Raw genomic sequence first — 12330 nt, 5'->3', positions numbered from 1 at the left:
ATGACCTGTCCCTGTAATGTACTAAGTTGTATGTTCTATGTTCTAGAAGAAACAATAGAGCATGTCTTGCAGCTAACTATTTCAAAATCAAACAAGAAATAATTTTGAAGCTAATTTTGTATAGTTATTAAATCAGTGCAAATCTTTCACTAGTTAAAGACTCTTTGGTTCCTGGCTCCATTGATCCTTCAGTAATTTAATCTTCCTGGCTTCATGCGAGCAATTTTTCAGCCCAGGCAGTCAGTCAACCATGCAACCAATTTCTAAGCCCTGGCGATAGGTCACTTACTGCACCAGCAATTAGTCACTCACGTGACCAATTTCCCAACCCCAGCGATCAGTCATTCACTCAACCCATTTCCCAGCCCCGTCAATCGGTAACTCTCATAACCTATTTCTCAGCCCCAGTGATCCAGTCTATAGATACTGCCCAACGTTAAATATTTCCAGCATTCTGGCTATCTAGTCCATGCCAACCCGATCTTCAGTCTAGTACTGTCTATCTGCACCCAAACCATATCCCTCCAACTCCTTCCCATCTGTGTACCTATCCATACATCTCTTAAATATTACAGCTGAACTCACATCCACCATTTCTTCTGGCAGTTCATTCTTCACTTGCACCACCTTACGTGAAGAAGCTTCTCCTCAAAAATTTCTCTTTCCACCCTAAACCTATCATCTCTAGTTCTAGGCTCACCCAATTTGAGGGGGGGGGGGACCCTGTAAGCATTCACCCTATCTATACCCCCCCAGTTTCATATAACTCCAAGATCTCCCATTATTCTCCTGCAGTCCAGGAAATAAAGACCTAACTATTTAAATTTTGCCTATAACTCAGGACCTCAAGTCCCAGATCATCCTGTACATTTTCTCTGTACTCTTTCAAGCCAAGGTAGGTACGTGACCAGAGCCAGAAACAATACTCTAGGCATCACCAACATCTTCTGCAACTTCAATTGTGGAGTAAGAGGGCAGTGAGACAGGAATCATATTTGGGAAAAGGGGAAGGGAAAGAGAAAGAGGAGAGAGCAGGAAGCACAGGGGACATTATATAATGATCAATAAACTAATTGTTTGGAATCAAATGACCATGCTTGAAGTCTGAGGGGTGCGTGTGTCTGCACTCGTGTCAACCCTCCCCCCACGCACTACACTGCTCCCTCTGTGCTCCACCCCTGCCATTCCCAACATCCTTTGCTCCTGCCAGATTTATAAATTCTTTCTGCTCCACACTAACAAATACAGTACTGTGACACCACTTTCAAGGAATTATGGATCTGTCCTTTGTTCTGCCATGTACCTCAGTGCTCTTACCAATCACTGTGCAAGCCTTACCCTGTTTGTCCTCCCAAAATGCAACACCTCACCCTTGTGGCTACGGGGGTCAGGGGGTATGGAGGGAAGGCTGGGGCGGGGTTCTGAGTTGGATGATCAGCCATGATCATAATAAATGGCGGTGCAGGCTCGAAGGGCTGAATGGCCTACTCCTGCACCTATTTTCTATGTTTCTATGTTTGTCTGCACTGAAGTCCCACATAGGAGATTAGTGAGCAAAATTAGGGCACATGGTATTGGGGGCAGAGTACTGACATGGACTGAAAATTGGCTGGCTGACAGGAAACAAAGAGTAACGATTAACCGGTCCCTTTCAGAATGGCAGGTGGTAACCAGTGGGGTACTTCAGGGTTCAGTGCTGGGAATGCAGCTGTTTACAATATGCATGAATGATTTAGATGAAGGGATTAAAAGTAACATTAGCAAATTTGCAGATGACACAAAGCTGGGTGGCAGTGTGAAATGTGAGGAGGATGTTATGAGAATGCTGGGTGACTTGGACAGGCTCGGCAGATGCATGGCAGATGCAGTTTAATGTGGATAAATGTGAGGTTATCCACTTTGGTGGTAAGAATGGGAAGGTAGATTATTATCTAAATGGTGTCAGGTTAGGAAAAGGGGAAGTACAACAAGATCTAGCTGTTCTTGTACATCAGTCACTGAAAGCAAGCATGCAGGTACAGCAGGCAGTGAAGAAAGCTAATGGCATGCTGGCCTTCATAACAAGGGGAATTGAGTATAAGAGCAAAGAGGTCCTTCTGCAGCTGTACAGGGCCCTGGTGAGACCACACCTGGAGTATTGTGTGCAGTTTTGGGTTCCAAATTTGAGGAAGGACATTCTTGCTATTGAGGAGTGCAGCGTAGGTTCACGAGGTTAATTCCTGGGATGGCGGGACTGTCATATGTTGAAAGATTGGAGCGACTGGGCTTGTACACACTGGAATTTAGAAGGATGAGAGGGGATCCTATTGATACATATAAGATTATTAAGGGATTGGTCACACTGGAGGCAGGAAGCATGTTCCCGCTGATGGGCGAGTCCAGAACCAGAGGCCACAGTTTAAGAATAAGGGGTAGGCCATTTAGAACGGAGTTGAGGAAAAACTTTTTCACCCAGAGAGTGGTGGATATGTGGAATGCTCTGCCCCAGCAGGCAGTGGAGGCCAACTCTCTGGATGCTTTCAAGAAAGAGATGGATAGAGCTCTTAAAGATAGTGGAATCAAAGGTTATGGGGATAAGGCAGGAACTGGATACTGATTGTGGATGATCAGCCATGATCACAGTGAATGGCGGTGCTGGCTCGAAGGGCCAAATGTCTATTGTCTATAAATTCCATCTGCCATTTTCCAAGATCCCACTTTAGGCTTTGTTAGCCTTCCTTTCTGTAAAATGCACCTCTCCCCAATCTTGGTGTCATCTGCAAATCTGCTGATCCAATTTACCATAACATTATCCAGATTGTTGACATAGATGATAAACAACAATGGACTTAGTACTGATCACTGCAATACACCACCGTCAGTCAGAGAGATGATAATTTAGTACCATTCTCTGACTTCTCTCACTAAGCTAATGTTGAATCCAATTAGCTACTTCATGTTGAATGTCAAACAACTTCACTAGTCTCCCATTTGGGACTTAAAGGCCTTGCTAACATTCATGTAGACAATATCTACCACCTTTCTGTCATCAACCTTCTTGGTAAATGCCTAAGGAAACTATCCAAGATTGGTTAAATATGACCTACCACGCACAAAACCATATTGACTATCCCTAATCAGGTTGTCTATCTAGATACTTAAATACCCCATCCCTCAGATTACCTTTCAATAATTTAGACAACGAGCTTAAGATCATAAGATATTAGTGGCAAAATTAGGCTATATAGCCCGTTAAATGTGCTAAATTCATGGCACATTTTTTCCAACACCATTCTCCCACTCCCTTAACCAATCAAGAACCTACAAACCAATCAACCTTTGCCTTAATAAGACACAATGACTTGGCCTTGAATGACAACAAATTCCACAGATTCATGGCCCTCTGGCTGCAGGAATTGCTCATTTGTTTTATTCTGAGGCTATATCCTCAGAATCTACTCTCCTATTAATGGATGCATCCTATATTTATTCACAACTGATGAGAGGCTCCCTGGCCTACAATTTCCTAGTTTATTCCAGAGCCTTTCTCAAACAATGGAACAACATTAGTTATCCTCCTATACCTCAGCCATAGCTAAGGACATTCAAATACCTTTGCTTGAGCAATTTCTACACTAGCTTCCCACAATGTCTGTGGGGACAGCTTACCAGATCCTGTGGATTTATCCACTCCAATTCACCTCAAGACAGCCAGCACCACCTCTTCTGTAACCATAACCATATAACAATTACAGCACGGAAACAGGCCATCTTGACCTTTCTAGTCCGTGCCGAACTCTTACTTTCATCTAGTCCCACCGACCTGCACTCAGCCCATAACTCTCCATTCCCTTCCTGTCCATATACCGACCCAATTTAACTTTAAATGACAACATCGAACCTGCCTCTACCACTTCTGCTGGAAGCTCGTTCCACACAGCTACCACTCTCTGAGTAAAGAAGTTCCCCCTCATGTTACCCCTAAACTTTTGCCCCCTAACTCTCAACTCATGTCCTCTTGTTTGAATCTCCCCTACTCTCAATGGAAAAAGCCTATCCACGTCAACTCTTTTTATCCCCCTCATAATTTTAAATACCTCTATCAAGTCCCCCCTCAACCTTCTACACTCCAAAGAATAAAGACCCAACTTGTTCAACCTTTCTCTGTAACTTAGGTGATGAAACCCAGGTAACATTCTCGTAAATCTTCTTTGTACTCTATTTTGTTGACATCCTTCCTATAATTCAGTGACCAAAATTGTACACAATACTCCAAATTTGGCCTCACCAACGCCTTGTACAATTTCAACATTACATCCCAATTCCTATACTCAATGCTCTGATTTATAAAGGCCAGCATACCAAAAGCTTTCTTCACCACCCTATCCACATGAGATTCCACCTTCAAGGAACTATGCACTATTATTCCCAGATCCCTCTGTTCTACTGCATTCTTCAATGCCCTACCATTTACCATGTATGTCCTATTTTGACTAGTCCTACCAAAATGTAGCACCTCACATTTATCGGCATTAAACTCCATCTGCCATCTTTCAGCGCATTCTTCTAACTGGCCTAAATCTCTTTGCAAGCTTTGAAAACCTACTTCATTATCCACAACTCCACCTATCTTGGTATCATCTGCATACTTACTCATCCAATTTACCACCCCATCATCCAGATCATTAATGTACATGACAAATAACATTGGACCCAGTACAGATCCCTGAGGCACACCACTTGTCACTTGTCAACCTGACAAACAGTTATCCACCACCACTCTCTGGCATCTCCCATCCAGCCACTGCTGAATCCATTTTACGACTTCAATATTAATACCTAACGATTGAACCTTCCTCACCAACCTTCCGTGTGGGACCTTGTCAGAGGCCTTACTGAAGTCAATATAGACAACATCCACTGCTTTACCCTCATCAACATTCTTAATAACCTCTTCAAAAAATTCAATAAGATTTGTCAAACATGACCTTCCATGCACAAATCCGTGTTGACTATTCCTAATCAGACCCTGTCTATCCAGTTAATTATATATATATATACACACCATCTTTAAGAATACTTTCCATCAATTTACCCACCACTGATGTCAAACTCACAGGCCGATAATTGCTAGGTTTACTCTTAGAACCCTTTTTAAACAATGGAACAACATGAGCAATACGCCAATCCTCCGGCACCATCCCCATTTCTAACAACATTTGAAATATTTCTGTCAGAGCTCCTGCTATTTCCACACTAACTTCCCTCAAGGTCCTAGGGAATATCCTGTCAGGACCTGGAGACTTAGCCACTTTTATATTCCTTAAAAGCTCCAGTACTTCCTCTTCTTTAATCATCATAGTTTCTATAACTTCCCTACCTGTTTCCCTTATCTTACACAATTCAGTATCCTTCTCCTTAGTGAATACTGAAGAAAAGAAATTGTTCAGAATCTCCCCCATCTCTTTTGGTTCCACACATAGCTGTCCACTCAGATTCTCTAAGGGACCAATTTTATCCCTCACTATCCTTTTGCTATTAATATAACGGTAGAAACCCTTGGGATATATTTTCACCTTACTTGCACAAAGCAACCTCACATCTTTTAGCTTTTCTAATTTCTTTCTTAAGATTTTTTTTACATTCTTTATATTCCTCGAGCACCTCATTTACTCCATGCTGCCTATATTTATTGTAGATATCCCTCTTTTTCTGAACCAAGTTTCCAATACCCCTTGAAAACCATGGCTCTCTCAAACTTTTAACCTTTCTTTTCAACCTAACAGAAACATAAAGATTCTGTACTCTCAAAATTTCAGCTTTAAATGACCTCCATTTCTCTATTACATTCTTCCCATAAAACAAATTATCCCAATCTACTCCTTCTAAATCCTTTCGCATCTCCTCAAAGTTAGCCTTCTGGGTCCAGACTTATCCTTCTCCATAATTATATTGAAACTAATAGCATTGTGATCACTGGTCCCAAAGTGCTCCTCAACATAAACCTCCGTCACCTGACCTACCTCATTCCCCTACAGGAGATCCAACACTGCCCCTTCTCTCGTTGGTACCTCTATGTATTGCTGCAAAACACTATCCTGCACACATTTTACAAACTCCAAACCATCCAGCCCTTTTACAATATGGGCTTCGCAGTCTATGTGTGAAAAATTAAAATCTCCCACAGCATGTTCCCGCTGATGGGTAAGTCCAGAACCAGAGGCCACGTTTAAGAATAAGGGGTAGGCCATTTAGAACAGAGTTGAGGAAAAACTTTTTCACCCAGAGAGTGGTGGATATATGGAATGCTCTGCCCCAGAAGGCTGTGGAGGCCAAGCCTCTGGATGCTTTCAAGAAAGAGACGGATAGCGCTCTTAAAGATAGCAGAATCAAAGGTTATGGGAATAAGGCAGAAACTGGATACTGATTGTGGATGATCAGCCATGATCACAGTGAATGGCGGTGCTGGCTCGAAGGGCAGAATGGCCTACTCCTGCACCTATTGTCTATTCTCTAATCACAACCTTGTGCTTACTACAAATATCTGCTATTTCCTTACAAATTTGCTCCTCCAATTCTCACTCATTTGGTGGTCTATAATAGACCCCCATTAGAGTTACTATACCTTTCCCATTCCTCAATTCCACCCAAACAGCCTCCCTGGACGAGCCCTCTAATCTATCTTGCCAGTGCACCGCTGTAATATTTTCTCTGACAAGCTATGCAACACCTCTCCCTCTTGTCCCTCTGATTCTATCACACCTAAAGCAATTAAATCCAGGAATATTTAGTTGCCAATCACACCCCTCCTGTAACTATGTTTCACTAATAACTACCACATCATACTTCCAGGTATCAATTCATACTTTAAGCTCATCCATCTTTCTTATAATGATCCTAGCATTAAAATAAATGCATTTAAGAAATTTTCCACCTCCTACTCTGTTTATCACTAACGGTGCAAACAACTTTACTATTTTCTTTTTCCTCCTTCCTCCCTACATATGTTCCTACAAAAACAACAGGAATTCTGCAGATGCTGGAAATTCAAGCAACATACATCAAAGTTGCTGGTGAACGCAGCAGGCCAGGCAGCATCTATAGGAAGAGGCGCAGTCGACGTTTCAGGCCGAGACCCTTCGTCAGGACTAACTGAAGGAAGAGTGAGTAAGGGATTTGAAACACTCTGGTTCCCCATCTCCCTCGTATCTACAAATGTAGTTTAAATCCACCGGAGCCTCTCTAGCAAACCCACCTGTAAGAATATTTGTCCCCCTCCAGTTCAGATGTAGACCATCTCGCCGCGAAAGGTCCCACCTTCCCTGAAAAACTGCCCAATTATTTATAAATCTGAAGCCCTCCCTCCTGCACCAATCTCTGAATATGGTCCATGACCTCATTACTCTTTTGCTCAAATTCTATGTCTGCCTCCTGAAGAATTCAAATGCCAAAAATAAAAATTACCTTCATATCTCAAACAAGGGAAAATCTCACCTGTGCTCTGCCATCCAGAAAAAGAGGGATCTTCCAGTGGCCACCCATTTTAATTTCACTTCCCATTCCCATTCTGACATGCCAGTCCATGGCCTCCTCTATGTCACAATGAGGCCACACCCGGGTTAGAAGAGCAAAACCTTATATTCTGTCTGGGTAGCCTCCAACCTGATGACATGAATACAGATTTCTCAAACCTTCCGACAATGCTTCCCGCCTGCCCCCCCCCCACCTTCTTTACCATTCCCATTTCCCTCTCTCACCTTATCTTCTTGCCTGCCCATCACCTCCCTCTGGTGCTCCTTCCCCTTTTCTTTCTTCCATGGCCTTCTGTCCACTCCTATCAGATTCCCCCTTCTCCAGTCCTGTACCTCTTTCACCAACTTCCCTGTTCTTTAATTTCACACCTCCCCTCCCAGTTTCACCTACTTGTGTTTCTTCCCCCCCACCCCCACCTTCTTACTCTGACTCTTCATCTTTTTATCTCTAGCTGTGATACAGGGTCTTGGCCCAAAATATCAACTGTACTCTGTTCCACAGATGCTGCCCGGCCTGCCGAGTTCCTCCAGCATTTTGTGTGTGTTGCTCTCTTCCATATCTTTCTGTTTTATGCATAGATGACTACTTGGATCTTCAAGTGGACCAGTTTAGTCTGGTTATCCTTTTGCTCTTATTATACCGAAAGAAACCCTTGGGTTTGTCTGCCAGAGCAGCATCCTGTCCCTTCCAGCTCTCCTGATTTCTCTCATGTGTTTTCTAGCATTTCTCATACTCAGCGAGCATCTCATTTGATCCTTAACTGCCTATACCTGATATGCAACTGCTCCCTTTACCTGGACCTCAGCATACTTTGATATTCTTCCCTAAACTGTTAGCTTTACCTTTTATTCTAAATGGAATATGCAAATTCTACACTCTTATGGTTTTCCTTCTGAAAGCCTACCACACACCTCTTTGCTTGACAACAGCCTATACCAATCCATCTCTGCCAAGGATTGCTTCTGAATCTCAGTTAGGATTTCCATCTGTATATTTTCCTGTTTTATTACACTTGTCTTCTTTTTAAATCACTATGTTCTAGTGCCATTTTGTTTGTTCTTGGTCACCCTTCACACTTTATGATATCTGTCTTAAGTAATAAAATTGAATTCTCTATGCCTCTAGGGTACTTTCAGAATTCTGTTTTTTTCCTTCTATTTTCTTAACAGTTGAGGACTAACAATATTCAGCTCCTAAACAACAGGAATTCTGCAGATGCTGGAAATTCAAGCAACACACATCAAAGTTGCTGGTGAACGCAGCAGGCCAGGCAGCATCTCTAGGAAGAGGTGCAGTCGACGTTTCAGGCCGAGACCCTTCGTCAGGACTAACTGAAGGAAGAGTGAGTAAGGGATTTGAAAGTTGGAGGGGAAGGGGGAGATCCAAAATGATAGGAGAAGACAGGAGGGGGAGGAATGGAGCCAAGAGCTGGACAGGTGATGGGCAAGAGGTATATTCAGAGGGACAGAGGGAGAAAAAGGAGAGTGAGAGAAAGAATGTGTGTATAAAAGTAAGTAACAGATGGGGTACGAGGGGGAGGTGGGGCATTAGCGGAAATTACAGAAGTCGATGTTCATGCCATCAGGTTGGAGGCTACCCAGACGGAATATGAGGTGTTGTTCCTCCAACCTGAGTGTGGCTTCATCTTTACAGTAGAGGAGGCCGTGAATAGACATTCCCATTCTGACATGTCTATCCATGGCCTCCTCTACTGTAAAGATGAAGCCACACTCAGGTTGGAGGAACAACACCTTATATTCCGTCTGGGTAGCCTCCAACCTGATGGCATGAACATCGACTTCTCTAATTTCCGCTAATGCCCCACCTCCCCCTCGTACCCCATCTGTTACTTATTTTTATACACACATTCTTTCTCTCACTCTCCTTTTCCTCCTTCTGTCCCTCTGAATATACCCCTTGCCCATCCTCTGGGTCGTCCCCTCCCCCCCCATCTTTCTTCCTGGACCTCCTGTCCCATGATCTTCTCGTATCCCTTTTGCCTATCACCTGTCCAGCTCTTGGCTCCATCCCTCCCCCTCCTGTCTTCTCCTATCATTTTGGATCTCCCCCTCCAACTTTCAAATCTCTTACTCACTCTTTCTTCAGTTAGTCCTAACGAAGGGTCTCGGCCTGAAACGTCGACTGCAGCTCTTCCTAGAGATGCTGCCTGGCCTGCTGCATTCACCAGCAACTTTGATGTGTGTTGCTTGAATATTCAGCTCCTGCTTTTCTGATTTGCAGAAAAATAAACTTTAAACTCCTCAACTTCAATTAATTTTCAGCTAAAGTTTCTTTATTTTCTCAGAAAGACCACATTGCTATTACATTATTAAATTATAGCTATCTGTAGGGTCAGTGTGCCAAAGCAAAGTCCTGAAAATCCAGGTTGAAATGTCTCCAAGGTAGAAGGCACTACCTTGTGAGTGAATTTAAGCAAAACAGCGTTTTTAGTAACAGCAAATTCACAATACATTTTCAAGAACACAGCCAGACCAGATGTATTTATTACGTGTACATTTTATGTTAACAACTAGCACACCCAGGGATACGGTGGGGGTAACCCGCACGCATCAGCACACACTCTGCACCATCAGAGCATGCTCACAATATTCTGTAAAACACAAACAGCGGTAGCAACACCAGAACAAAACAAGCCTCTTTCCCATCCCTCCCACACACTCACTCACACCCCAAACAGCAGGACCAACTGCCTCTGGGCCTCTACTCCTTGTCCCCAGATTGCCTCATGACATGTGTACACAAATTTTCACTTTGTAAATAAATCCAATACTGCAGGTCAATAACATACCAACTCTGGAGAAAGCAAAACAGCTTTGTAAATTAATACCTTCAGTTTTGTGTTAGAAGATCACAGTAAAAATTGCTGTACAGGCTATAACCCAGAGATTATACTCAACATTAATTAAATTACAATTACTTTAAAGTATCGAGTTCCGATGGACACAAGAATTTTAAAAACATAAGCAAATGGCTAAATGACAATTAAAAAAAAGACAAGAGAAAATCTGCAGATGCTGGAAATCCAAGCAACACACACAAATGCCGGAGGAACTCAGCAGGCCAAGCAGCACCTATAGAAAAGAGAACAGTAGACGTTTCGGGCTGAGACCCTTCAGCAGGACTGGAGAGAGAAAGAAAAGTTTAAAGTAGGGGGAAGGGAGGGGAGGGAGAAACAAGGTGATAGGTGAAACCGGGAGGGGGAAGAGGTGAAGTAAAGAACTGGGAAGATGATTGGTGAAAGAGATACAAGTCTGGAGAAGGGGGAGTCTGGTAGGAGAGGACAGAAAGGCCATGGAAGAAAGAACAGAAACAGAACCAGAGGGAAGCAATGGGCAGACAAGGAGATAAGATGAGAGAGAGGAAAGGGAATGGGGAATGGTGAAGGAGAAGGGGGCATTACCAAAGTTTGAAAAAAAATCGATGTTCATGCCATCAGGTTGGAAGCTACCCAGTCGGAATATAATGAGTTGTTCCTCCAAACCGAGTGTGACCTCATTACAGAGGAGGTGACCATGGATTAACATATGGAAATGGGAATGGGAAGTGAAATTAAAATGGGTGGCCACTGGGAGATCCCGCTTCTTCTGGCGGATGGAGCATAAATGCTCGGCAAAGCAGTCTCCCAATCCACATCGGGTCTCACCAATATACAGGAGGCCACACCGGTACCACAAGACACAGTACATGATCCCAACAGACTCACAGGTGATGTGTCATCTCACCTGGAAGGACTGTTTAGGGCCCTGAATGGTAGTGAGGGAGGGGCAGTGCAGCACTTGTTCTACTTGTAAGGATAAGTGCAGGAGGAACGAATGGACAAGGGAATCGCGTAAGGAGTAATCCCTGCGAGTAGCAGAAAGTGGGGGAGGGGTGGGGAGAAAAGAAAGAGGGACATGCTTGGAGGTGGGATCCCATTGGAGATGGTGGAAGTTCCGGTAAATTATGTGCTGAACTCAGAGGCTGGTGGGGTGGTAGTGAGGGCAAGAGGAACCCTATCCTTGGTGGGGTGGCAGGAGGATGGGGTGGGAGCAGACATGTGCGAAATGCAAGCGATGTGGTTGAGGGCGGTGTTGATGGGGGAGGAAGGGAAGCCCCTTTCTTTGAAGGGGGACATCTCCTTCGTTCTGGAATGAAAAGCCTCATCCTGAGAGAAGGGGATGACATTTTTTGCAAGTATCAGGGTGGGAGGAGGTATAGTCCAGGTAGCTGTAAGAGTTTGTGGGTTTGAGCTGTAAGAGTCTGATTATTAACCCGAAATGAGTTACCACCCTTTCTCTTCAATTCTCAGCATATTTAAGATATGCTATTGGATTCAGCACATTCAATGGCATTAACTTTCTCCCCACAAATTTCAAATCTTGATCTATTAGTAAAAATCAAAATTGTTGCTAGTTTCCTGTCAGGATCACTCACCATCCTGTTGTTGTTCATGACTGGTAGTGTGACTGCTTCCTGAATCCAAAGAGTAGGCACTGTCAGGACTGTTCTCCACTGAATGCACAACTGGCCAATCAGAATCACCTTCTTGTAGTTTCTTTGGTTGTTCTTCTACTTGAAAATCGCTGTCATGGGAGATGGTATAGTAAATGCACAACTAAAGCTACAGCAGAAGAATTAATGAATACTCAAACTACACAATACAAAATCTTACTAAAGAGCATTAAACACATTTTGTAAGTGTAAATATTTTCTTTTCACATCCCACTGAAAGAAAGCCTTTCATGATCAGATGCTTGCTCACCCTCAACTTTACTGCTAAAGAAATAAAGTTTGCATTCTATTTCAGTTCTCTTGTTA

General features: G+C 43.3%; 1 protein-coding gene across 2 annotated transcripts in view; it reads right to left on the bottom strand.

Moving 5' to 3' along the window:
- LOC134352591 (mitogen-activated protein kinase-binding protein 1-like) overlaps positions 1–12330 on the bottom strand; it is a 158397-nt gene that overhangs the window by 29159 nt on the left and 116908 nt on the right. For both annotated transcript variants that reach the window (XR_010019413.1, XM_063059866.1), the window contains exon 24: positions 11947–12095. Coding sequence is in view for 1 of the 2 variants with exons in the window: in XM_063059866.1 (XP_062915936.1) it covers positions 11947–12095 (149 nt within the window). In the remaining variant the exon portion in view is untranslated. The remainder of the gene's footprint in view (positions 1–11946; positions 12096–12330) is intronic.

The sequence above is a fragment of the Mobula hypostoma genome, chromosome 10 (assembly GCF_963921235.1).
Source record: "Mobula hypostoma chromosome 10, sMobHyp1.1, whole genome shotgun sequence".
In the NCBI taxonomy this organism is placed as follows: domain Eukaryota; kingdom Metazoa; phylum Chordata; class Chondrichthyes; order Myliobatiformes; family Myliobatidae; genus Mobula; species Mobula hypostoma.
This window is presented reverse-complemented; position numbering and strand designations above follow the sequence as displayed.